Consider the following 27,137-nt stretch of genomic DNA (forward strand, 5'->3'; position numbering starts at 1 on the left):
TCCTTTCTACCACTAACCAAAACTTTGACTTAGAGAGGAGCTAGTAACAAGTAACGTGTGGGAAGAACCCTTAATATTTTAAAACAGTTTCTGGCAGCAATCGTCTCCTCTCCTCTGATTTCATTTCCTTGCTGCCTCGGCTGCTTCCCTGCTCAGTAAGAGCATCTCTTCAGGAAAAGCGGTGCAGTCAGGGCTCAGAGACTTGATATTAAAAAACCCCCAGAAATCAAAAAAACCCCCGATGCTAAAGCAGGGAAGGACAACCCTACAAACTCCAATTCTCAAGAGGGGCTTGGGGAGATGGCAGCAAAGGACGCTGCACGTCTCGGACCAGAGGCTGTGTTGAGGCCCCATTCAGGCTTTGGTCTTGCACCACACAAGCCATAAGAAGGGACACGACGTGTCCTCCCCCGTGGGGGAAAAAGCCCACTCCAGGGACACGTATTCATCAGGGGACTCGGGAGAAAACCAGAAAAAGTGCAATTACCATCTTCATCTGTCCGGACGATAACCGGCGAGCTCTCCGGGCCCGGCCCCACCTCCGTATGAGCCACGACAGTGATGCGATACTCTGTCCACTTCTCCAGGGACTCCAGTAGGATCTGACTGGTGGTTGGGGGGATATCATTCACCTCCTTAAGCTCCGTGTCCTCAGAGTCCAGCGCTCGATAGTAGACGCTGTATCCAGCCAGGACGCCATTTTGGCTTTCAGCCGGAGGCGGCCGCCAACTTACCAGAATGGCGGTGGATCTGGTGCTGACGCATTTTACGTCTTGAGGGGGGGCAGACGGTTCTACGAGGGGGGAAAATTCAGGAGGGAAAGGGAAGAAGGGGGAAAAAACAAAAGATGGGAAAGATAAAAGAAAAAAAAAAGGAAAATGATAACAAAAAAATCTAAAATAAAACGTACAAAAATTTGGTTTAGGAAGATAAAATTAAAAAAGAAGAGAGCTTTTTGTTGTTGTCTTTTTTTTTTTTTTTAAATGAAAAGAAAAAAAAGCCAACGGAAATGACATGGGGCATTGAAACTGAAATGTTATAAAGCAAAGGACTAAAACAGCAAGCGGGCTAGCCAAGTGGGGTCCTGCTGCCTCTACTAAGTGTGGCTGGCACAAAACTAAGCACCCAGCTTTACCCTACAGAAGTCCTTTCCTTTAGCTCCCTGTTTTACGGCAGTCTGGCAAACCCTGCCCTGGCTGGTAAGGCACTTGTTTCCAAACTGCAGTCTCTGGGATCTTTAATTTCTTTGAAGGGATCTGTGAAAAGTAAGAAAAGCAACTCTTTTGCCAGGAGGTTTAAATTTAAGTCTGTACCTCCAGATGGGAGTTATTAGCTGTCCACAGACTGAAGGAGGTGAAAAACCATGGGGGTCATGCCCAGGATATTCCCAAGCAATCAGCCCACAATATATGTTTAGATAGGAGGGTTTTAGAGAAAAAAGCCTTGCAAAGGAGCGAGGCAGCATGTTTGACAAGGTATTCAGGTACCCAGTGTGGCTTTCAGAAGTGGCAGCTCATCTAAGTCCCATTGCACTCTCTGCCTAAACTACATCAAGGTATTTCTGGAAGTCCCAGGAGGAAACCTTTGGAAGTGAGGTGCTACACAGCCACATGTGCTCACGGTAGCAGCAGTCAACTGTCTCAGGGCTGATTTTCAGGAGATGAGGAAGGTGTAAACCACAGCCTTCTAGTGCAGGCCTGCTCACTTTGGTGTTTACTGAACTGCAGTAGGTAATTTTTAGCATGGTCTGCTCAGTAGGAAGCAAGACGCTGACACCAGCTCTGTCAGACACTACGTGCCGCGGTGCATGGTGCTATGCCACAGCCGTGCCTTGAGATACACAGAAAACTGCAAGAAATACAGGTTTGCTGAGGGAGGTGCCATGGGTCTGAGACCTTGGCGAAGTCCGGACAAAGAGTCTGCCACTTCTGTATCCCAACTGTAACCTGGTCACTTTGGGAAATCTTAGACCAGACTTCTTTCAATCACTAATTACAATCAATCAGACCAGGTAAGCAGAGAGAGTGATACATTTTCAAGGCAACTCTGCAAATCTAATCTCACCAGATACAGTCAAAGTGCAATAAATAGCTCTTAAGTCTCTACAGCCACTGCCAGAAACTGGGCTGTCCTTATAAGCCCCCAAAGCATCACCTGCAAGAAGCACAGGAGTAGATAAATGCTGGTCACCATTTCTCATTTCTCTGTTGCTTTTTAATCAACAAAAAGCTCTTTTACCGAGGAATGATTTTTTCAAACCTCTTACTCCCATCCCTGAGTCACAAACAGATGTTTAGGCCCAGCTTGCCTTGAGGACTCTGCTAAATCAAGTCACGCTTTGCCTAGTTTGCACTGGAGTGAAAGCCACATGTTTTGCATGTGCCTCCATTAAACAGAAGTAAGTGGGTTTTGCAGAAAGGGTAAAGATAGTCCTTATGCTGCAGTGCTGAGCACTCTGTCCAGTAGGACATTTTGGGTGTTGTCCTCCTACTTTCAAGCCTTACTGCTACAATTTGGCTGTATTTAAAATGGCAGAATGAAACCCTTATCCTCAGAAATCCCACTGCAGAGGGTGACGATCCCTGGCCATGGCTAGCCACGCAAAACAATACAAAATATGTCAAACAAACAAAACCAAAAGGAACAAACTGGAAAATAAAACATAAATCAAGCCAGTAATTTGAAACAAAAAAACATCAGAAAGGAAATCATAATAATAAAATAATACTGATATAAAAAGTGACTCCTTCCAGAACATTCCCAGTCTGTTTACCTACCTTCCACGCTTCAACTGCTAACTTATAAGACTTTCTTACGAGAGAACAAGAGAATCTGAGCTACGAGGCCAGACCAAGCTCCTGGTGGGTTTCTGCACATGACTGGCTTTTAAAATGCCACCCTGCCCCACTGCTAGCTCCCCCCGACTGAGTTACTCCCCCCGCTGCCAGCAGAACCCTAGCTATGGGAGTAATGGCAATTTTGGAGCCCAATCTATTCTCTTTTGCTAAGCTACCTGTACAGAGACCAGAGAGCAGGGCGGCAGATTCCCGCTGATGGATTTCCTTCCCCCTATAGCTCTCTCCATCTGCCGTGATTGACGCAGCACCAACATCTCCAGAATGGAGGTGCACTGCTCCTTCCCACACCCCAGAAGCAACTCAAGTCCCTTTCAGGGTACGGAGGAAAAGACTCGACCCTTTTCCAGTGCCTGCCATGATGCTGTTTGCTTCTTTTGTTCTCCCTATCAGGGGCCGGTAGTATTAAAAGCCACCTTGCCTGCTTAGCAGTCCAGCCAAAGCCACCACGGCTGAGAAACCCACTGCAGAGAGGGTCTGACCTGACCTACCCTTTCCATCCTGAAACTCATTATGAAAGCCCCAGTAAGCAGAGCGGGAGCTCCAGCTGGCACTTGGGTTCACTGTTTGCACTGGCAGCTGCTGCGCGTGGTCACACTCGCTTGCTCACTCACCCTCTACGCTCCAGCACAGGGACCTACCGAGAGGCCCTGGAGCGAGGCCTCCTTTTGGGATGGTTTGCGCTTTCTCTGGTCAAAAAGGCTGGGTGGGTGGGTGATGGGGGAGAAGGCCCAGATCCCACCCAGACCCCCTCCCCGTCACTCTCATCGACTACAGCACCTGGATGAAAACAGCCACCAAGTGCTGGCTGGCCATACTGGAGACGCATCTGGGGAGTTCATGGCACTGTGAGTTTCCTTCACAATCCAGCCCAACCTGTGTGACCCTGGAGACGTGCATGCGTGCGTGGGGACAGCATCGAGAAGGCGGGAGCTGCGTGCGGGAGGCAAAGGACCGCAGCCCAAACCGGAGGCTGCGAGCTCACCTCTGCAACAAGCCCCTTTGCTGGAAAGGGAGCCACGGCACAGGCAAGAGCCCTCCAGCCAAGAGATCGTCACCTTTTGTCTGCTGGCCTCTGGTTTTACCAGGCAGACAGCTCTTTGGGAACCCCTCCCCGCCCTCCCATGGGCTCCAGGACATACAGGAGTGTGTGCAGATCCACACACGGGTGTGTGAGCCTGCGGCGACAGGGTGGACTGTATTTGTGAATCCGCTTGAGACCAGCCAGTACTCACCTGAACTGCATCTTTTACATGCTTTAAAGTTGACTGTCCAAGCCACAAGAATGACCCTTACTGACCTTGTACAATACAATGTTTTTTAACCCTTTAGGTACCATAGACTTTGTGTAAGTTTCGTTCACTTCATATACTGTGAGGAAGGGGGAAGGGAAGGAGAGCAGAGCTAATGGGTGGGGGAAACATCCTTTCTTAGGAAGGAACAGAGGGTAAGAAAGCCCCATCGTTCCTCTACACCTGCACATGCAGCCTCACAGCACCCACCCTGCCACCCCTGTCTGTTGACGTATGCTTTGCGCTCTGAAATTTCTGAGTAGGAGAGTTGCCAAGGAGCCCTGGGAAGGTCATGGCTAGTTAGAAAGGGCAAACCAGCTTCCTCCAACCACGAGATTCTGTTATTTTTACCATCTACGTCTCTGGTACTTGAAGAGTTAAAACCCAGCTACTTCAAGAAGAAAAAGATACTTTACCTTTAGTTTAATGGATTTTACTTTGGTTATGATGCTCAGGAGGAGCCACCCTGACAGGGAGGTGGAGGGTGTTGTGCAGAAAGGTGTGCAATGCAGGGAGGGCTGCGGCATGCAGGCACATGCTTGCCAGCTGAGCTAGGAGGGGAAGAGCACCGAACGCCTCGGCAGGCTGCGGGAGGACGAAGGAGGCTTTGCCGTTGCAGAGACAAGATGCCATCGTGGTGTGAAACCGCCCAGCGAGAGACAGACAGACAGAGAGCAGGGAGCTGGTTTCATCAGGCTGCTAGAGCATGCAGGCAGGCAAGCAGACAGCAGAAGAGAAAAGAAAGAAGAGCCATGGAGCGGGCCAAGGAGGAGCTGAACGGAAAAGGAGCTGCAGAGGGAAGACACAAAAGCCTGTCCCGAGCCAGAAGGTCTGTGAGCCGAAGGATGTCACCCGGACCAGGGAGAATTGACTCGTTCCTCCAACAGCCAGCCAGGAAAAAATGTTTCACCGTGTTACAGGACACTGACAGTTCCCAGCTGATGTTCTTAAGAGTGTTAAATTAATGAAACTATCCCTATGAAAGCTGAGCTACACAGAAATAAACCAGGCCTCATTCTGGGCAGGTGCCAAGTTAGAAAAAGCCCCAAAGCCTTCCCCTTTCCCAGATCCCCTTCTCTTCACCCTTTAGGGAAAAATTTTCAGCATCGCTAAGCCCTACTGCCGTCAGCTCCCACGCCCCTCTTTCAGCCTGTTTTTATTGAACCAGAAAGCACAAATCCCAGACCCTCTTTTCCTCCCATCCCCATGAATCTCAAGGAGGGAAACCCCTTGGAAAACAGAAGCAGAGTGTGAGTAAGTTTGACACTTATTTTTCAGTTCCTTTCAGTTCATTTTCCCCCACCCCACAGTGATGCTCCCTCTGACAGTACCATACTGGGATCAGAACCAGCAGATTTGCAGCAGAGTCAGGAAAGGATTTTCTTTCGATACATGGAGAGAATAAGAAAAAAAATACAAGGAAAAAAAGGGAAAAACATTTGAAGGAAAGAAGAAAACAAAATATCTTTGAACAGACTGGAGGCCTGAGAAAGCCCCAGTAAGGAATTCTGCCTATGCAGAAAGAGACTCCCCTTTTCTCCCACTCCTGGGGGGGGAGAGAAAGAGAAGGAGAGAGACAGGAGAAGAGACAGAGAGACAGCAGGATGTGACAATTAAAACGAAAAGATGGGGCAGGTGCCCAGCCGAGAGCCCACTGCTCTCCCTTGTTAAGGACTCTGAGAGATGGGAGCAGGCGCTCTCTCTCCTCACACTGGTGACCAGAGCCATTTCTGAGTTAGTTCTGCTCCCAGCTACTCCAAACTGCAGCGGAGTGATTTAGTAGAGATGAGAGGAGACAGAAAACACAAAGAACAGCTGCCACAGCCACTCATGCAGTGAAAAAACACCTCATTTAAAAGCAAAGATCTGTGAAAAGCCCAGGTTGAAATATTGCCATCCAGGGTTATTGTCCCCAGGGCAACAGCGAAGGGAGACAATCCATTAAACTAAAACCAGCACATTTTGGTTGCGTACGCTCCATCCTGGTGTCATTAATATCCCCCCCACAGCCTCCACATGACTCCTCTCTCTCCCGCTCTGCCGGAGCCCAAACGGGACTCTTCCCAGCGCTCGCTGGGCCAGCAAGCCTTCCTCCCCGAGGCTACGAAGTCGCTCATGGAAAAGAGCATGAGGACCGCTTTCCCAAAGGCTGGTGAAAACGTTGGACTTTTGATTAATCACCTTCCCTTCTCCTCTTCCTCCCAATTCCCCCACTGTCTCCCTGCTCCATTGCTTGTGCCCCCCTTCCGGACAGCTGCCGCTCAGTTTCTGCTGGTGGACAGGCGAGCTGCTGCACGACGGTGGGGTGCTGTCCTCCCTGAGCATGCTCAGCACCAAGGGCCAGCGTGGCCCATCAACAAGCTCTTCACTGTTCCCCACCCCATCAAGTGGATGGTGCTAACTGGCCTCCCATCACCGCCGCTGCCCCCCCAACTCCAAAAGCATGCACCAGACCCACTCTTCGTTCACGTCTCAGCTATCTGGGGCAGCAAAGGGAGAAGGCAGCAGGTCCCAGAGGTGCCCCCCGCCACCGCCCACCTCCCTGGAGAGGAACCCCGGATGTGAGATAAGCCGCAGCACCGAGAACGTCCGCCCCACAGCTCCATACCCCTGTGCCCACCATCTCTGGCTCCCTGACTGTCTTCCCCTCAGAGAAGGGTGGGAAAAGGAGAGACACCTACTAGACTGCAAGGTGCGCTCTCTGACCTCCGGGGTGAAGGCCCCCAGGCCCAGAGCCGAGCGGGCAGCCAGTCGGAAGACATACTCAGTGTTGGGCTTCAGGCCTTCCACAGTGAAGGAGGTCGTTGGCTCGAAGTTCTTCGGCACCTGAGATAGGCGAGGGGGGAAGAAAAAAATAAAAACAAACAAAAAGGAGCAGAGGCGAGCCCTGCCTGGAGACACCTGCCCTACACCCCTCTCTCAGCCACCTCGGGGACCGGAAGGCCGGGATGCTCCTCAGGGCCCCAACCCTTTGTGCTGCTCCTCTCCGGACTCACCTCCCTGCCGTGGTCTCCTTCCTTATAGAGGAGCTCATACTTCACTATGATCTCCTGGCGGGGAGGGCTCCACGACAAAACGATGCTCGTCTCTGTCTTGGCTTCTGCTCGGAAGTTCATCGGCTGCCCAGGAACTGACACAGACAAGGAGCCGACGGGGCAGAGAAGGCAAGATGAGAGACAGGAGAAACCACATTAAGTTGGCTAATTGGAAGACTCCTATCCTGTTTTCTTCAAAGCCTGTGTGTGAAGAGCATGTCAGCAGCAAAACGCCATGCTGTAGACTGGGCAGGCCCTTCTTCTAAAGCGGGGCAGGGTTAAATCCCACTGCAGAACTCAAGCATGTCCAGAGCTGCTGGAGACGGAAGAGTCCTACTGGATCACATGCCTCTTTCTTAGTGCAGGATACAGCCCTGCCCACTAATCCCCAGTATTAAAGGATTCTGGAAGTGGGAAGCCCATGAACAGCCCATTGAGGATGCAGAGTTTCCTCACCAGCACCCCATGCCATAAGCAGAGCATCCAAAAGCATGCTGGGTGACAACCTGTGATAAAACATCTTTTGTTCTCAGCTCAACACATCTGCTGTGACAATTAAGGCTTTGGTTTTTTCCCCTTTTAGAAAAAGGCAAAATAAGGCTCATTCCCCACACATCTCTGAGAAGGTAGTTTCTGGGTCCTTTAAGAAGAGTTAAGCTTCACCATTGCCTGGGCAGTGAGTGCTTTTAGGTCTATTATAGACATTTAGAAACTGGAAGCAATAAGATACCTCACTTTGAAACAGGGCACAGCAGAAATGGATTCTCTTTGCATAATTGCTTGCCACACCCATTTAAGCAACCACCTTCCAGAGAAAAAAACAGATCAGGAATCATGCACCAGGCTCCCTTGCTCCAGTCACTGGACCGAGCTTCCTCACAGAAGATTTCTATTTTAACCAAACTGAACCAATAAAGAAATAAATGCTCTGGTGACATGGCAGCCACAGCTGGATAATTCTATAAACCAACACCTCTCCCTCCTGCAGCCCAGTGCATCCAAGGTTAGTAACACAGGTGCTCACCTCCTTGCTGCGTCTTAACCTGGATGGGGTCGGAAAGAGGCCCGTCTCCCACGGAGGTGAAGGCCAGGACCCGGACTGTATAGGTTTCGTCCTCGAGAAGGCTGCCCACCGTGGTCAGGAGGCTGTCGTCCACGTTGTGCTTCTGCCAGTTGCTGACAGGTTGATCAGGCTCCATGGTATAATATACACGATAGCCACGGATCTGCCCGTTGGGCTCCACCGGTTCCTCCCACTGGATGATCATGGTGGTGCTGCTCAGCATTCGTCCCTGCACATTACGGGGGGCACTGGCAGGAGCTTGTTCCCCCGTGCGAGTGACCACAGACTCACTGGGAGGCCCCTGCCCGATGCTGTTGACTGCAGAGACCCAGATCTCGTACTCAGAGTTGGGGCTGAGCCCCCCAATACTGTAGCGTGTGGTGGTGATGTCCTCTTTGATCTGATAGGGTCCATCCTGGCTTTTAGACTTGTATTCAATGACATAGTAGGACACAGGGTCTGGATTTCCAGAGTCCCAGGTGATGGTGATACTTGTCGCTGTCGTCTCTGTCACCACTGGCGTCCCAGGAGCCTTGGGGAGTGCTGAGAATCAGGAAGAACAGACATTAAAAAAAAACCCATATGCTGAAATGGTGCCTAATTGGGCTAGTTAGGGCTATAGGAGCCAGAGGCACAGTACCAATCACAGTGCGGCAGTTCAGTAAAGTGCTGCTGAAATATTATGAACCTAGTTATGCACTCTATTATCCTCCTTAAACTGCTCCATCAAAAGGAAAGCGTTCAGCTAAACATCTGGAATCATTAGCACAGACTTCAGCTGCACATCCGCCGGCTCACATGGCAGTAAGGAAAAGCAGTTTCGCAGGAGCTCCTTCCGAGCATGTAATCAGATCTTCCGAAACAGCGCTGGCAGCCCGGCTCTGGCACTGCTGAATCTCTCCATGTTTAGTGTGCAGGTAACAGTATAGTGTGGGCTGCACTCTCCAGAACTAGAAAACTATAAAAACTTGGAGTGCTTCCTCTCGAGCCACAAACATGTGTTAATACTCATCTCCCCTGTCCCTCATCCAGAAGACTACCTTTGGAGCTTGCTAGACACTGCACGCTAAATGTCAGACACCTTTAACAGCAAGCTTTACGTGTTTTCCTCACTACATGCTTTAGACTCTTTCCAACCTCATCTTCTCTAGACTTGAGCACCTCAAAGCTCTAACTTCTCCTTTCATCTTCGGACTGGCAAAGACTGCAGATGCTTACACGCAGGAACATAAAGGGGAACAGAATACAAGTGAAATGACAAAAGGCAGAAGGTACCAGCAGGGCAAGATTCCCCATCTGAGGAGACAGGATAGATGGAAGCAGAAGCAATGTTATCTTACACAGCAGCTTTTCAAATTGATAGTGTAAGACAGGGAAAGAGGGGAAGGAAGAAAATACTCAGGAAAATAAAGAGCACCTCAGTCCAGCCCCAGGCATCCTTCTGCTAGCACGAGCCCACTCCCTGTGCAAAAGCTCAGGATGAGTGTCATGTCAAGATTCACTAGTCCCTACTCATTTCTACTGTCAGACCTTCCTTAGTCAGATGCGCTGATACAACAGGCTTGTTTTTCTTTAGCCGTCCCCTTCTCCAAAGTATTTTTCCTCCTCTCCCCCACCCGCCCGCATTCTTTCCCACCCATTCTCTCCCCAGATCCCTCATGGGCAATGCCATCACTCAGAGCAGACACCAGCTCATACAAAGAGCTCTACACTCACCCAACCGCAGGGGCATCCCGCTTGGGTTTTAATACACCCCTGCCGAGGACAAAATAGATTGAAGATTGCACCCGTGCTCCTCTTGGGAATTGCTAGCTGGAAGCTGGGGTTATTCCCCCTCTTGCTGAGGCAACAAAGGCCACTAAGATGCTGGAACTAGGCTCTACTGCAAGGGCATACATGCCAGAGATCCTCAGGGCCTTGGCTGAATCTCTAACCTTGGAACAGGATGGCATGCAGGCTTCAAGCCATCCAAGGCTCCTTGCAAACAGCCCAGCCAGCCTCATACCCCAGGACAGAAACAAGCATGCAGGGGTTTGAATCACAGTTTTCTTCATAACAAACAGCTCAGTTGTCCTAAAGCAAGGAAAGATCTCAAGCCACCAGCATCCCCTTCGCTGTGGATTTCTTTGTGTGCGGGATCCCCAAAGATGCATGCATGGATCGCGGCACATGGCACTCGTGGTGCACGAGTTTGTCTTCCTGCTCATGCTCAAATACCTACGCAGGTACCTACAGGCTTGTAACAACACGGACTTACACACATGCGGTCAGGCGCCCACATGCCCATACAGCCACGTTGCTCCTTCTCCCGTGCACACACGCTCACACTCATGCACAACTACCTTTTTACATGCATAATTGTGTCCCCACACTCCTCATGTACAGATCAGGCAGTCACAGGCTCACCCCATGCAGACAGACAAAGACACAAGCAGAACAGGGTACCCACACAGTCACACAGTGACATTCCCACTCATGCACCGGTGAAGGCTGACAGGCACGACCACGTATCTACAAATGCTCACATGCATGAACGTGACACGTGCCCACATTTGCTTTGCACACATGCTCAGACACTCTGTTACGACCGTGAACCCAACACGTGCCTTGCACATATATACACCCATGCAGCAGCTTGCACGCTTGTGCATGCACGCTCCTACAAACATGCAGTCAGGGAACCCACGCACTCGCTCACGCAGGCGTGCTCACACTCTCTTACATTTCACCGTGATCTGAGCAACGGCTTCTATGACTCCCAGACTGGACATGGCCACACACGTGTAGTTGGCTGAGTCCTTGACATCCGTGAGCTCCAAGACATTACGGCCCACAGGCATGTCATCTTCGGGCGTCAGGTCCTCTGCTCCCTGCATCCACTTGACGTATGGCATGGGCGAACCCACGGCCACGCAGGTGATGTTGACGTTGCCACCGGGCATGATTTCATGGCTGACGGGTAAGATGGAGAAGCGAGGGGCCACACGGCGAACTGTGGATGAGACGCACAGAGGTAACAAAAAACAAAACAAAACAAAACAAAAAAAAAAACCAAACAAAAAAAGAAAGAAAGAAAAGAAAAAGAAGAAAAGGGAGAAAAAGAAAAAAGAGCAAAAGATAATTTAAATATAGATGGGGTTTGTCATCATTTATTTTCTTCCTTCATTAAAAACAAAACAAAAAACAAATAAATTAAAAAATCAAAAACCAAAAACCAAAAAAATTAAACTTCAAATAAATTTTTACTTCACAAACAATATATAGAATATAGACATAAAAGCGGTATTTCATAGCAACAGGGTTCCATTGATCAAGATTAGACCCATCACAGCACAGATAAATACACAAAAATTTATTAGTAATTTCTCATCTTTACTGGCAAGAGCTGGCATGGCGAGCGTCGAAAAATCTCCTCCACAGCCGCTGGGGCCCCCAGCTCCCCGCTCCGCACCCCGGGAAACCTGCTCCTCCCCTTTTCCAGTGGAGTCTGACTCCCATATCACCTTCTCCCACATCAAAACAAAACAACCCCTCCACCACCACGGCCTGAACTGGTCCAGGTGCCTCCTCCATCTCTGGAGAGGGGCCCTCTCCCACCGGTCGCTCCGTGCCCGAAGGATGCTGCAGAGGTGGGCTGGTGGCAAGGAGAAGGCTGGGATGGAGATGGAAACTTCTCAAGATTTTGCCTTGTTGGACCCAGAGAATTCAACAAAGAGAGAAGTATCACATCCCCAAATGCCAGAGAGACACCACTTGAAAAGTAAAGAGGCAAAAATATAAAAACTGGGAGGAGAGGGAGTCCCCGGAGCGGGACAGAATTTAGTTAGTGTCTGTGTGTGAGAACCGTCCAGGGGGAGGCAGTCCCTCTGGAGCGAGAAAGAGTGTGGAAAAGATGAGAAACTCTAATGAAATTTTTGTGGTTTTCGGGTATAGAAACCCTAACGAAGCCTCTTTAAGATCTGACACGGTTCCATCGATAGATGCAGCTCTCAGAGTCACAAACATCATGCAAAATAGGTAAAAAAGAGAGAGAGAAAAAGATAGAAAGAGAAAGAGAGAGGAAATGCAGAGAAATATAATTTATGGGCGGCTAGCAAATGCCCACATGGATACTGAATAGAAAGTGAGCGACAGAGAAAGAAAGGAAGACAAGGAGAAGGAGAACAAGGAAGGGAAGGGAGAAAGAAGAGAGAGAAAGAGAGGGAGGGGAGGGGGAAACCCACTTTAATGCTGCATACTTTTTCTAGCTGATGTGACCCAATGTGGTGGCTCACATTGTCACATCTCAGCCCTGGCGGAATAATAAATAGAATAGAATTAATAAGAAAAACAAGGTAATGAAACTTTAACGTTGAGAAAACAGTGACATGTTCTGTGCATCTCCTTAGCAGAGAGGTGGATGCAGCTTCCAGACCTTACACAATAAGAACATGGACGCAAAGGGGAGGGTGCGGTTTCCTTGGCTCCATTTTCTGAACTAACTGGGCTGGCTGGGTGGCCGAGGTGGGTGCTCTTCCTTAGGGGTGAAAGCAGGAGAACAGACAAAGGAGAAACGTTAAGTGGATCAGGGGGGCCTTAGGGAGAGAGCTGAGGGCAAGGTCCCATCCCGCAAGCAAAGACAAAAGGATACAGACCCCGAGAAGATGCAGGCACAGCAGCAGACTAAGGAGAAAAGGAGTGCAGGATTCCTCCAGCTTCAGAGACAGCCATGCAGTCAAGTCCCCTCAGGTAGGGTGAGCGAGGGGGCAGGAGAGTTAGGAGTGCTGGGGGCCTGAAAAATATCTGTCCCTGCTGTCCTATTCCCAGATAACCCCTCTGAACAACCTCTCTAACAAATCAGTGGCAACCGCATCCATGCAAAAGCAATGCAAAGGACATCAGAGCTTAGCCTGCCATTGCTCTTCCCAAGTCCTAGTGCCTTCAGGTGTCCCCTGGAACTGAGGTCTTGGGTTTTTCCAGTATTTATCTTCCAGCCCACTTCCCTGGCTGCTGCTCAACATTATGATCTTTTCAGATGGGAAGGGCGCTGCCAGGAGAGGTAGTAGCTGTTTTCCATTTAGTGGGGCTTTGTTAAACAAAAGCCAAATATAGCCCCTGCCTCTTCCTGCAAGCTGGCAAGGAGGTGTCTTCATAGAAGGGTGTGCTCTTCCCATCGTGCTATCAGATCCTTTCCTGCACGGTTACCAGAACCCAGGAACCAGTACTGAGAGGCAAGGAAGAGAAGACTTCCAGATTTGCGGCATTAGGAGCTCAGAGATGTCAAAGGAGAATTCCTGCATGCATGGATTTGCAAAGAGAATGGATAGCATGCTCTCACCTCCAATGTAGCTGGGGAGGGGACTGGACTGGGGAGGGAGAGACTGCAAACTCACCTGGACACTAAGACTAGAAGATGACTTTCTGCTTAGAGAAAGGTGTAAGGAGAGTACCATGGTATTCGCACAACCTCAGACACCAGCACTGGCTCAAGAGACCAAGCAACATGCTCCTTTCTCCCTCCTGTCACACTGCTATGGAAGACTTTTAGTCCTAGACATGAGGGTACGTCCCTGTTGCCTGCTCCATCTTTCTGTCCACTGTCTGCTTCAGGAGGTACCGCATTTCAGAAAATGGAGCCATGTGAAGACCACACCAGTCACAATCTGAGACAACATGGAGAGAACTCGAAAAGAAACAAGTGGGGTCAACATGCAGACAGATCTGGGGTGGGGATGACTCTTTTGAGGAGGGGCTGATATGTAACCTTCTGGAGAGGGGAGGCAAGGTGGGAAGAGGTGAGGAGAAATGGGGAGACATATGCCGGACAAGATCCGGTCAGCAAACAGCATCAACAGCAACAAACAACGGCAGGTGGGATGCAAACACTGAGTTGTCATGGAAACAGAACAAGACAATTAATTCAAACCGAGGCTAATCACAAAGAAATAAAACCGAACTAAAAGAGAAAGTAAAAAAAAAAAAAAAAAAAAAAAAAAAGAGAAAGGAAGAACAAACCAGAATTTAATAACTGAAAAGCATCATTTGATGTATGTGGAGTGCTGAGAATCGGAGTCTGAAGGGAACAGACTGCTGCTGTCTGTGTGGTTTTGGGCAGGGAAGGGAAGAGATCCACTCACAAAACACAAGCTCAGGGCCAGGGAGCCGGAGCCGTGCAGAGCACGCTCATGAACAACTGTGAAGCAATTCTCCCCACCCTCCTTGCAGTACCCCGGGGTTTAGGTCAGCTTTGTGGGGTCTCAGGGCAGCATTACTTTTTGGCTCTTTTAACGGCATTTGTCACACTTAACTAATGGGAAGCAATCAGCATATCTGGATGCCAGCCCAAAACAATGCACATTCTGCGAAGAGGGAGAATTTGGATCAGGGTTAGCAGCAGGCTAATGCAAGACCAAAACAGGCAGTAGCACTTCTGTTGTGCATCCTGGTTTAAAAAAAGCTACACACTCCTGTGTGCACAAATATACAAACATCCACACACCAGTCTAGGATGTGAAAATAACTCCAACGTTAAATGGTGGAGACCTCAGAGAGTCCCTAGATACATCCCTGCTATGGCTCAGGGCTGTGACAACCTCATTTACTGTAACAGGAAATACTTATAGGGCTCATCTCTGGATACCAAGAACCATCATGCTGCTGTTCATTTTAATTGCAGTACCACTCTGATTTGGCTCTTGACATGAGATTTGTCAAGCTGAGAATCTCTGGGTCAGCGTTTAGGTCAGGGCCTAGGAGGAGGAAAGCGGTGGTGGGAAGAAAGCTTGAAGTGCCGCTAGAGATTGAATCAAGAACAATTTCACCTCTGGATCCAGCTGGGTTTCACACACAGCAGCTGTAAGAGTGAAATTTTACATGTAAAAAATGCAGTGAAGAGATTCCTTCCATTTTGCTATCCAGCACATTCAAAGGACCAGAAAGAAAAGAACCACAACCCTCTCTGGAAAGGAAAAGCTGGGATGGGGCAGTCAGAGCTCTACTTTAGACACTTATCTAATACTTTTGCCAATTTCTGGTTTCAAGAAGCACCCTCCCTGAGCTTCAGGGATGTTTGGTTTCCATGACAGCTTTGTCAGACCTGTTTTACGAAGCCAACCTTGCATGCATACACATATGTGCATGCTCCATGTGCATGTGCAACATCTCCCAATATACACACACAAGCAGGCACACACAAACACACATTTTCAATGGCCAAAAAATTCTCAGGAGCTTTTTTTCAAACAAGGATACAGCTTGTTACTGATAGAACCAGATTTTAGAACTGGAGCTGGACATTTGTGATGCAAGTCAAACTATTTCAATGCAGAGAAGCCATTTCTGAGACACAGAAAGATTTCTTAAGTGCAGTTAGTTATGAGTCTGTTTAATATTGTCTGTTGGATAAGTATTTCACACAGGCAAACCTGCACCCCAAATTCTGCATAACATAACCTTCATTAGAAACAGAACAGATCCGTAACTTTTCACACCCTTGTAAAGCCAATTGGTTTTGTTGCTGCTCACGGATGCAGAGAGGTTAACCCAGTTTGTGTTCTGTGAGTGGCGTTTTTGGTGCATTATTCTTTCCAACAAGAAGGTACCAATCAACATCGCTAAGGTTCCCCACCACCACCACTCAGATAAAAAGAGAGCTGGGGTCCACAAGGTGAGAGATGTTTTTGAAAGGGACAGATTTACAGACCTGATCGGAAGAGACACTGGGAGATCCAGGGTTGACTTTTGCAACACCAGAATCCATCCTTAAAATGAGTTCCCAGGACGCTGCTAGTGAGAAAAATCTGAGGACCAACCAACCAGTTTGTGCTGAGGAAACCCACCGGTTCCACTTTTTAAACCCCTTCCAGATTAGCTCAGGGAGAAAAACGTTGGAGGAGGAGCGAGGTGGGGAAAGGAGAACGTACTGGACAAGAACCCGTCACTTCAAACCCCGATTCACATTAAACCAACTAAAAGATAAACAGATTTTATATTTTAAAGAAGAAATTAATTGAAAAAGGAAACAAAAGAAAGTGAAGTGACTGGTTGAAAGCACCAAACAAAACCAAATGGTATTAAACATTTTGACACTCAGCAAGCTGCTGCTCCAAATGAGGTGAGAAGGCGGACATTATTGGCCATTTTGGTGAGACAGGAGTCATTCCGTCTTGCTCCAAAATGAGGAGGGGGTAGGGGAAAGGGTGCCAAAATAATGTGCAGCCTCTACATTATTAGTGAAGCTTAGATTACACCTGTCCTCCCCTCCCAAAAGGTGGTCCGTCCCTGCCCCTGTGCTGTCCGTGCAGCCGCCTCTGCCTTCTCCCTCTCCCATTCCAATTGCAAGTTCATTCCGCTGGGGCGAGACGCTGTTCGGGTTTGGATTTCCGACCTCCGTCCCTCCAGAGGACGAGATACTTCCCTCCTCATGCCCATCTCCTTCCTAATTTCCTTCACGGTAAATAAAAATAAATAAGTAAATAGGTAGGTAAATAAAGAATGAGACCAAGGCTTGGATTTGGTCTGGAGGAAATCCATTACTTTCCCAATCATCGTTACTTTTCCACTTAAAAAAACACATTAGTTGAGTGACAGGCTGGCTGAACATCTCTGGTCTTTTGTAATTCTTTTTTTTTTTTTCTGTTGCTTTTTACAGGATTGAGTATAAAATAATCTGAACCCAATTGTTTTTCAAGCAGCTCTAACATTAAACACAGACTTTACTATTTTATTTTTGTTATTTTAATTTGACAAGGTGTAATCTAATTTTTTCCCCTAAAACAAAGAGAACAGCGATGCAAAAGGTGTAAGAGACACAGGCAGGCAGAGATTTCGAGATCAGTACAGCACAGTGTTCCTGCAAAGTGCCCTCTATAGAGAGATATCCATATATATCCATATATATACAGTTTTGATTTTTTCGTTTTGGTTTTTTTTTTTTTTTGGGGGGGTGGCTTTTTGTATCCATTTCCATTTCCTGATACCCTTGAGAAATCCTTCTGCAGAAACACAGCAAAGTTGTTTGTTTGCTTTGTTTGCTTTTGAACTAGAATTTCAGAGCTGAGGACACCCCAAACACGGACAGGGCGCTCCCCCACCCATGGAGAAGTGCTAACATAATGCTTAAAAATTGTCACAGAACTCTCCCTCCCTAAACTCCAGCGCCTGGAATATGGCACTACAGGGGCAGCTGTACAAAGTAGCGGTAGTTCTGCCTCCCTCCTTTTCCATTAAAGAATTTACCAATGCTCGTCTAAAAAGTTATTAAAATCCCTATATTTTAAAATATCATTGTTTTGACCTCGTGGCTATTTGTTAAATCTACAGTGCAAATGAAATTATTTGCTTCTAACCTCTAAACAGCATTGACAGTGAAAAGCTTACAACCATTCCACTTGTCTATTGAAGGACGGGCTGAGCAACGAGCAGCTCTGGTTTGATGGTCAAATTACATATGAGCCAAACTTAATCCAGGCTAAATTATTTGTTAAATTAGTCACATTTTAGTATATTTTGAAGCTTTATTTCCTGAGGTCCTAGGCACACTATTTCTGCATTTTCTAAGGTTTTTATTTTAATGGATTTCAACTAGTTTTGCTATTACACGTTTAGCCCTGGCCTGTTTTCATCTGCGGTCTCTCAATGAGTTGAGGTTTTCCAGGGAGCCTTGAAAAATATTTGAAATGTTCTCAGCAGGACCTGGGCTGCAGAACCTGATTCTGGGTGACTAAGCACTGTACTTGACTCCCGCAGCAGAAGAGGCAAGGCCTAAGCAGGCACAGCGAGCGCACTGTGCTGTTTTAAATGCCTGCTGAACCATTTAAAACTCCCTGGGCTTGAAAAGAGCAGAGCAACAAGAAGCTCAAGCGAAGGGGAAAAAGGATTATCCCTGCAGCACCACAACTGCTGCCTTTTGTAACTCCTGACAGGGCACCACTGTGTGAAAGAGGGGAAAATTTTTAATTCTGGTAAATTCAACCATGACAATTTGTCCTGTACCAACAGCAGCAGCTCTGCATACTCAGAAGTTGCTAAAGCACAGCCCACACAGCTCTACGGTGCATTGTTCATTCTTCCTTTCCCTTTGTAATATGGAAGAGCACGCAGAGACGCTCCGTCCTTACATACAGGGCTCTACCTTGAGCCAGGCAGCTGGCTATTTGGATCAAAACAGAGCAATCGAGGTGGAAGTCTGAAACTTTCAAAATTAGGAGGAGGGCTACAAACTGCTCCGTTTCAAGGGGGTGAAACAGCTGTGGCTGTAGATCCTGGACAAGCAGACGTATGCCCTCTCTGGGGCAAAGCCTGGACCCTGCACGTGTTGACTCACTGATGCTTGGGGAGAAAAATACCATCAGGTATGAACGATTCAACCTGTTTTTATCCACCAAAGTGGAGTAAGCATCTCAGCCCTTTTGGGCAAGATTCAAAGCCTCTTAAAAAGGCCAAAAATGTTTCCCTTCCATCCCAGCTGAAAGGCGGCCATGCAGCTCTCTGCATGGAAGCTACACACAGACATTTGCCTTCTGATTAGCTATGAGAACTGCCAGGCTCTCAAACCAGCCTCCCCTGTGCTACGCAAGTCCCTGTCGCTGTGCAAGGAGAGGCGTGAAGCTCTCAAACGCCAGCAGTGAGACAGCCATCTCTTGATATACAGGACTTTGAATCTGTCCTTTCCTGCAATGAATACGGGCCAGAAGTGTGATAGCATTTGTGGCCCTAGGGACACAGAGAAGCATCCAGTGAGACTTTTGAAAGCCAGGTGAGTTGTATAGCTCCCATAAACATCAGCATCCCCGTCTTAAGGTGTGCTGACTTGCCCGCTAGAACAGTGTCTTTCTTTTCACTGACTATAGGTGAAATCTGGACAACTGGCTCAGACTAGAAACTTTCATACACCCTAGGCTGGTGGCACAATTCATCTTGCCTACTTTTGATTTGCTTTTGTGGGTCTCCACAAAGATGCTTCTGCATTTGACCTTGGAAATTCCCTGTTAGCAGACTCTTTGTTATTTTGGACCATGGCATGATCTGATCTGTAATAATACACAAGGCAAACCCTTAACCAATAATTTCAAGACCATGCCCAGAACTTCTAACAAACCATACGAGCTCTTTCAGCCAGGTATCAAGTCTCTGTTTCCTCGCCCAGTGTCATTCCAGTCTATCATGACTATATCCAATTTAGCTTTAGTTTATTGTTGTTGATGTTATTATTATTTTTATTGGCTCTTAAGGAAGAATTTAATCTTAAAACCTTCTCAGATCACAAGAGATTCTAGCAGCAGCAGCGCAGTTTGGACATGTTAGAAATACTTTATAAAAGATAAAAGAAACAAATAAAAAACAATGGTGTATAAATCCCTTTTTAATTGCACCTAAATCCTGAAACTCAAACTCCTATTCATGAAGGAAAATCCTGTAATTAGTAGTGATTATCACCTTTTAGTCCCTAGGCAGGAGGGAGGTGGGATGGGAACACCTCATTTCAAATACTATTCCTTCTCTCTTGCTCTTTTTAAATAGAACAAGCCTTTTTTTCTTCTTGTTTTGTTTGTTTGTTTTTTTCTTCCCTCTTTTTCTTTCAATAGAGCATTGGGGCTGGGGGATATCTTTTGGCTATTGTCGGCATCAAAGTAAGAAGAGCCACAGCTGGCCACTTCAGAAAGACATTATCAACAGTGCAGCATTTCGGAGTGGTACCCTTGTATCTAAGGGGAGAGGGGGAGAGACTTGAAAGGGGGAGGGGAGAATACCAGCACTGAGGGTCCGAGCACTGAAATCTCAGCATTTTAAGAAAAAGAGAAGGACAGACAGAGAGAAAGAGAGAGATAGAGAAAGAGAGAGACAGATACTGTGTCAATACTGCACTGGATTTCTCAAAAATCACACAGCTTTAATACCTGTACACTAGGAAAGCCACTCCTTTGGTAGATTATTGAGTAGTGAGGACTGATGGGCAGAGGGAAATGCATAAACAGGGAAAGGAAGGGCATTCAATTCTGCAAAGGGCAAAAGCACCAAGCATCAATGGTACAACTAACACACTGCAAAAAACCCACCTGTTTACTGTCCCATGTGGCTCACCCACTCAGGATGCACACATGGGAAGCAACAGAAGCTTAATGGGGATAAACAGGGAGATGAGAAGAGGGAAAAGAGGCATTTTCAGCTAGAATGTAACTTGTCAGATTTCTTGTTGCTGTTTACAATAGAGATGCAGCTGCCAGATGCGTCCCGGCAGCCTCTTTGTATCTACCACTGCTGCATTTCTCTTCCCAGGCTCCTTGAGAAAGGAGGGCTCTACCTTCTCTGGACCTGGCTGGTTTTCAAGGTGCCTGTAGCCAGGCAACAATGGTTAAATGGCAGGGAAGAAAGAAGGTAAATGGGGAGAGGCAGAGCCAGGAGATCCAGCTACCCTTCCGCAGAAGGCGGCTGGCTGGCTGCCCTTCGTTTCCAACACTGCAAGGACGAGGCATCACCCTCCTACAAGGGAATCTGCCAAGCTCTGCTGGTGAGACAAGGCGCTGCCTGACGATGGGGCTCTCCACGCACACGTGGGTGCTAAAGGAAGGACAACTGCGTGTGATGGAGTAACACAGCAGGAAGCTTTCTGTCTCTACCCATCCAGGGCTGACAGCAAATGAGCTCCCGTCCGCAGTGTCTTAGGTCTTACTGGAGGGAAATGGCCAGTTCTGCATCGCTGGGGTAGCCCTTCAGAGCAGGGATCAGGGTTTTTCTTTGTGTGCAGGATGTGGAACAAGAGCCACACCTCCAAGAAATATGTAAGTAATAACGTGACCCAGGGTCTGCTCTAACTCTTGGAACGACACCCTGGCTTCTTACCATCTTTTCCGCTTCCCAGATCCCTCCCTCCCCCCAAAACAAAGGCTCGTCCCAAACAGCAGGGCTTCCATGGACAGGCGTTAGAGCTGTGTGACTCCTTTCCTCCTGGAGGGATTGAGGAGTTCAGTTACCACCGGGTGGGCAGGAACACTGGCTTCTCACAATGCGTTTGGAATAAACTACAGCACAGCATAACCAATCAAAACTGAAACAGGAAATCAAGAGAAAGCAAAAAACCCAACAGAACAAAAAATTTAGAAAGGAAGAGTAAATCCACTTCAAATAAACCAGAATTGTAAAAAAAAAACTATACATATTTATATATAGAAAAAATAATTCATAATTAATTTAAAAAGTGGCATGCAAAGAAGATTGTTACATTCTCCTATCATGCATCAGGCCCAATGTCCAAACGGCAAGGTAACCATGACGACAAAAAAGTGCAAGAACTCAGCAACATTACCAAAGGATGCATAGAGAGGCCCACAATGCAACTCAACTCATCTCTGCGAGACCCGGGAACGGGCGGGTCTCGCTCATCTTAAAGATTTCTTGCTTTTTCTCTTTTTTTTTTTTTTTTATTTTATTTTTTTATTTTTTTCTCTTAAGAATGTAAAAATGTGGGTAAAGAAAGTAAAAAAGAAAAAAACCACACCAACCTTCTCGTAGCTCTGAGGGATGTTAAGGGGGTTTGATGCGGAACACAATGACATGAGGAGAAGAGAAAAATAGGGGAAACACAGAGAGAGTAAAAAAAGGCCTTCTCAAGGCTGTCAGCTGCAAATTGATTGTTTTTTTCTCTTAACCAAAATAAAAAGAAAGGAAAAAAAATGAAGATAGTAACGACCCTCTTTCCTGCCTTCCTAACTTTCCCCCTCCCATCCAGCTAGGCACCTTCTGTTTAAGAACCACCAAGCTCTGTACAGAGGTCAGACTGTGAGCAATCCTAATTCAGAATCAGCACCCGGCAGAGGTGCCAACCCCAGAAAGGAGTTCTCAGTTCTTTAAGTCCGTCTGCTCTTTAGCGAAGGGGGAGCGGAACCTGTACCAGGCAGAGAAGACCCGGTACAAAGGAGATCCCAAGCTGGAAATCCGCTCCCCCAGCCCGTGCTCCCACCAGCCCCCACACCCGGCCCTGCTTGCACTAACTCCACAATGGGACTGAATAAGGAAAAAGAAATAATTAGAAGAAGAAAAGAAAAGCAAAACAAAACCAAAACATTTCCTTGCAATGTTAAAACTTACAACTCCTATCCCAGGTGTTCTATAGAGACAAGCATGTTATGGGAGAAACAAGTCAATTGGAAACACAAGAGTGTTCAAGACTCTTTTAAAACAAAAAACGGGAAGAAAAATGTGCATGAACTTTCCCTCCCACCAAAGCAAATCCATTTCAGAAATTTGTTACCTTTCCACGATATTAACACACAAGAAACAAGGAATTAAACAGCATGAAAAACACCCAAACCACAGGCCGAGCTTGCTTACACGGTGTTTTCTGCACTCTCTCGGCCGGCTAATGCTGGCTTTGTTTTTCAGGCAGGCCTCAGGTACACACAGGCTAACTTGGATAGAAAGAGGGCTATCCACCTGGAGCAGACTCTTATCCAGGTGCGGAGACAAGCAACTCCATGGTTACAACCTTTGTCTCCTGGGTAGTTTCCGAGTGGCCAGAAAGATAGCAGATATTTATAAATAAAAGAATAGTGAAAAATCCCCACATTTTTTCCTGTTGTTTTGTTTTTTGTTTTTTGGTTTTTTTTAAAAAAAAGAACCCAAAACATTCCAGCTAAGCTGTCTGCAAAGGCTTTAGCCCTGAATTAGTGCCAGATCCAGATTTACACTCCCAAAAGAAGAATTTTGGGGCCCAGGCAACAGGGCAAATTTCAAACGCAATTTTCCAGCTGGCCACAAAAGGCTATTTAAAAATTTAGCTTGGAAACATTAAATTATTAAAAGCCTTCTCTCCATGTGCATGTGATTTAGTGAGCGTGAGACACGAGAGAGAGAGAAAGAGAGAGAGAAAGGAGTGCACACAGGAGCATGGCTCTGCATTTGACTGCAGAGTTAACGTGAGTGTAGGTGGGAGGCGCTTCCTCTGTCGATGGGATGGAAATGGGAACAGTTTGCTGGGATGTAACTTTTCTTTTTCCTCCCAATGGTATTTTTCTTTTTTTAAAAAAGTGAGAAGGACCAGCCCTGCTCTCTCATTACCAAAAGGGTTTTGCTGTGGAAAGATATTAAACCAAAGCTACACACAAAATATTACAGGTCAGAGATTAAAATAAAATAACAAAGAAAGGCAGAAAGGCTATTGCCCCGCTGGGTGTGAGAACATCGAGGGGGCATCAAGCAGAAGCCAATCCCCCTGTCATCTGTTCCCCATGCTACATGGGTGAAGGAATCTGTCACTGCAGCAGAGACGTCTGCTGGCCGTCTCCAGCTTTCTGTGAGTCTGTGCCCATGGCCAGCGTTTGTGCCCGAGGAACCAGTGACAAATTACTGCTAGTGAAGGGAAAACCAGCTGGGACTTAGGTGAGAAGTGAGAATGCACCCTCCTGTTGCAATCTGGTGAGATCTGGGGAACAGAGAGCTCAATGGAGGGGGCTGAGAGGGTCCTCCCCTCCTCTCATACCCACACCAGTAGAACTGAAACCTTCCCACTGCCAGAGAGCAGGGATCCTTTGGGAGAAAAGGGCATTATGGCCTCTTTGCAGCCAAAGCTGTTCACTTCCCTTCTGGGCTCTGCAGGCTGATGCTGGCAGATTCCTGGGCACACTATTTTGAGTCACACTTGACTTCGCTGTGGGTAACACAGCCTTGTATTGCTGCTCTGCAACTCTGCCGTGGTAGCTGGAGCCACCAGCAATGGTGAGGAAGTCGGGGTGCACCAGGATCCCCCTGCAAGCTGAGCAGTGCACGGTAAGGATCCAACCGATTAACACCAGTGCTTCCCCTGTGCTCAGGGACAGGATCGAATCAAACAGCTGGGGACAAAAGAAGGCCACGGGGAGGGAGATATTTGCCAGTGTTGTGAGCCGATGCGCTCCCTACCTCTCACGTAAAGGTTAGCAGGGGAGGAGTAGCGCACTCCGGCGCTGTTGCTGGCGACGCATTCATACTTCCCCTGGTCTGTCTCCTCGCTGCTTTCAATCTGCAGGCCACCTGGGAGGAGAGAAGAAGACCGCAGCAAAGACACGATCATCACCATTTTGTTTTGTTTTTAAGAGAGAGCAATAGCGTCAATGTTGTGCTTTTTCCTCCCCTTGAGCTAGCAGATACTGGGACACTGCCTCGGGGGGCTTGGGCGAAGAGCTCTGGGAGCACCGAGCCCTCTGCCGACATCAGCTAACGCCTGTGCTCAGCGTTACGGCTTGACACGTACGCAAGACATACCCAAGAGAAAATTTAATACCCCCCTCTATACTAAGCGTTACTCTCTGTACTGAAATGATCAGCAAAAGTACCAACTTTTGTGGCTTCTGCAATGCAGGCATTCTGCACCAGAACTCATGAAATCAACTTCAATAATCCATATTACTGTCATCCCCAGAAATCTATCAGAAGGCAGTTGACTTTCCTTTGCTTGATTTGAAGCAGTGACCATAAAAGCGAAAGGCTTTGTCACCCACTGCCTAGGATCCCTGGAGCATTTTTATCACTGCTGCCTTTGTTTTGTACCTAAATGCCCGATTCACAGGAAGCCTACAGGAGATAAGAGTCAGTATGAAAAGCACCTTACTGATAGTGAATATTCCCAAGGGAAAACCCTGTAAATACTGCATTGGAACTTCAAAATTGTCTGTGTGGTTTACACCAACTGGGTCAAAAGGATTAAGGGTTTTTTTTTAAACCTGTACATTATTGCAGCCTACAAGAATATACCCAGAGCCCATACTAAACACTCCTGTAAGCAAACATGCAGAGATATGCAGCATGTAACTACATGGAAGAAAACTGCCTCATTTACCTCAGAAGGCTTCATCCCTGCAAAACTCCAGTTAAAATACATACTACATAAATAATTCAACAGGCTATCAAATGTTTTATGTATTAGGAGTACATGATTATACTACAGATATGGACAGAGCTCACATGTGATAAGACTCTTAACTCCCATCTCTGGAAAAAAACCTAAATATGAAAACCAAACAATTCCAGCTCAGCATAACATTACTGATAAAATCTTAAGTAAGAAAAGTGCAAATGATATCATTGTTAGTTGCAGATACAGCCTCTTCAGGAAGGAAAAACCAATGTGTTCAAATGAGAAGGACACGGAGCTCATGTTCCTCTGTGTGTGCATGGGTGAAAAAGGATGCTGCGTGGGAAGACGTGAGGCTGTGAGAGTATTTATGACAGGGATGGGGTGTGATAGTGTGACTCCCGCCAGCATCCACTGTGCCTGGTAGCTCCCAAAGGCAGAACAGATAGGATTAAAAAAACAAAAACCCCCACCCAAACCACTAAACCAAAGTAAATGCATTTCAAAAGAATCTGTAGGTATTTCAGCATAACAGGAGTTAGAAACCAAACAGACTGAAGCTTCACACTGAGACACCAGCTGAGCATATTTCATACTGAATTACAGCTTGAGCATGCTCTGTTATCGGAAAGTTCCACTTTGGTGGAGAGCTGGTCAGTGAGTTTTCCTTGAAATTTCTGTTAATTTGGACAAATCTGTGGGTTGCTTCCACTGGTTCCAGACAATTTTTTTGTGTGGCTCATAAGCGTTGCTTGTCTGAGCGTACACAAGGGGAGACGAAGCCACATTGCAGAGCAGGAACAGAACCATGAACTGCAGGCAGGCAGCTTCGTCAGGGGAATACGGACTCACCCCTTTCATCTTGACCACTGCAGCTTTGCTGGTGAATGCAGTGGTGGAAATTATGCTGAGAGAGGTCAGTCAGTTTTCAGCACTTGTCAGGAGCCAATAGAGATGATGTGTGAAAAAGTAAATCTCACCTACGGCACCTCCTGTTGCTTTTACCAGCAGAGAATTATGGACTTTTAAATTTGCCAGCGTAGATAAAACCAAAGCAGGGTCTTCCAAGGGTTGCACACCCAATTCCTGCTGACTTTCTATGACAGCTTGAGGTCTAGTATCTTTTTGGCTCCATTAAAGAGACAGTGCAGAAGCTACTTACCACTGGTATCTTTCCCAGAGAAACCTAAAGGTAAGAGAGTGAGGAGGAAGGGGAAAGAAGGCTCTGAAGCCAAACAAATGAGTATGCTGAGATGGTAAGTGCTGAAGTTCTGACTGAGCAAGGATTGGAAAACTTTCACCACCATCAGTGGCTCAGAAGCACTTTGCACCAATCAAGAGAAGGTCCTAAGTATTTACCAAGCTTTGATAGCATTTAATGCTCAAGATAAACTTCAGTCCTTCACAGTCCTGGAGAGATTAGCTCTTAAAACTCCACCATAAATCTGAGGCAGTGCAGCCTTATTAGAGTAACAGTATCAGTATTACTAAGTGCACCCAGCAAACAAAAAAGGACATTGTAACCATACATAAAATAAAGACAGGTATAAAAAAGAAATATCCAGAGGTAAAGCAGGACAAGAAAACATAACAACAACAACAATCTGTATTGAGCACAGGTCAATGAAACAGGAACTGAGTGAAGAGAAGTGTTTGGAGAGTGGGTGAGTGAGTGAGTTGGGGGTGTCTTACCTCGGATCGGTGTACCTTCTGCAAAGAAAACAAAGAAAATAAGTGAAAAGACTGTAAAACCCCAAACACCTGGACTGCCCGTGGGAAAAGGACCTGAGTCAAGGAAGACAGTTCCCAGTAGGAAACTTCTTGTTCTACCTCATCTTAAATTATAGGGACAGACTGAAGATGGCTCGGGGTACTTAAGGTGGGGATGCCCTTTTTAAAGCAGTCCAATTCAGCTGGCTGTTTACAGAGCCTCCGTGGCACTTGGCTTGAAAAGTCTTGAGACTGGCTCCATTTTGTTGCTAAGAATGCCAAGAAAATCTTCAAGCTCTCAGCTAACATTACTGTTTGCTACCTGCAGAACATATGATGAACCTGCATTTATCTTCATCATTCCTGGGGAAAAGGGTT

The 27,137-nt window shown here is 47.1% G+C and overlaps 1 protein-coding gene across 8 annotated transcripts in view; it reads right to left on the minus strand.

Annotated features, from left to right (window-relative positions):
- PTPRS (protein tyrosine phosphatase receptor type S) overlaps positions 1-27,137 on the minus strand; it is a 163,711-nt gene that overhangs the window by 37,024 nt on the left and 99,550 nt on the right. For 6 of the 8 annotated variants that reach the window (XM_049807607.1, XM_049807605.1, XM_049807606.1 and 3 more), the window contains exons 6-11: positions 24,119-24,229; positions 10,968-11,237; positions 8,207-8,788; positions 7,144-7,277; positions 6,829-6,973; positions 488-793 (exon numbers count right to left, since the gene is read on the minus strand). In XM_049807607.1, coding sequence (XP_049663564.1) covers positions 488-793; positions 6,829-6,973; positions 7,144-7,277; positions 8,207-8,788; positions 10,968-11,237; positions 24,119-24,229 — 1,548 coding nt within the window. The remainder of the gene's footprint in view (positions 1-487; positions 794-6,828; positions 6,974-7,143; positions 7,278-8,206; positions 8,789-10,967; positions 11,238-24,118; positions 24,230-27,137) is intronic. The other 2 variants (XM_049807609.1, XM_049807608.1) reach the window with 1 other exon arrangement.

This window comes from Accipiter gentilis, chromosome 8, assembly GCF_929443795.1.
Source record: "Accipiter gentilis chromosome 8, bAccGen1.1, whole genome shotgun sequence".
Classification (NCBI taxonomy): Eukaryota; Metazoa; Chordata; class Aves; order Accipitriformes; family Accipitridae; genus Astur; species Astur gentilis.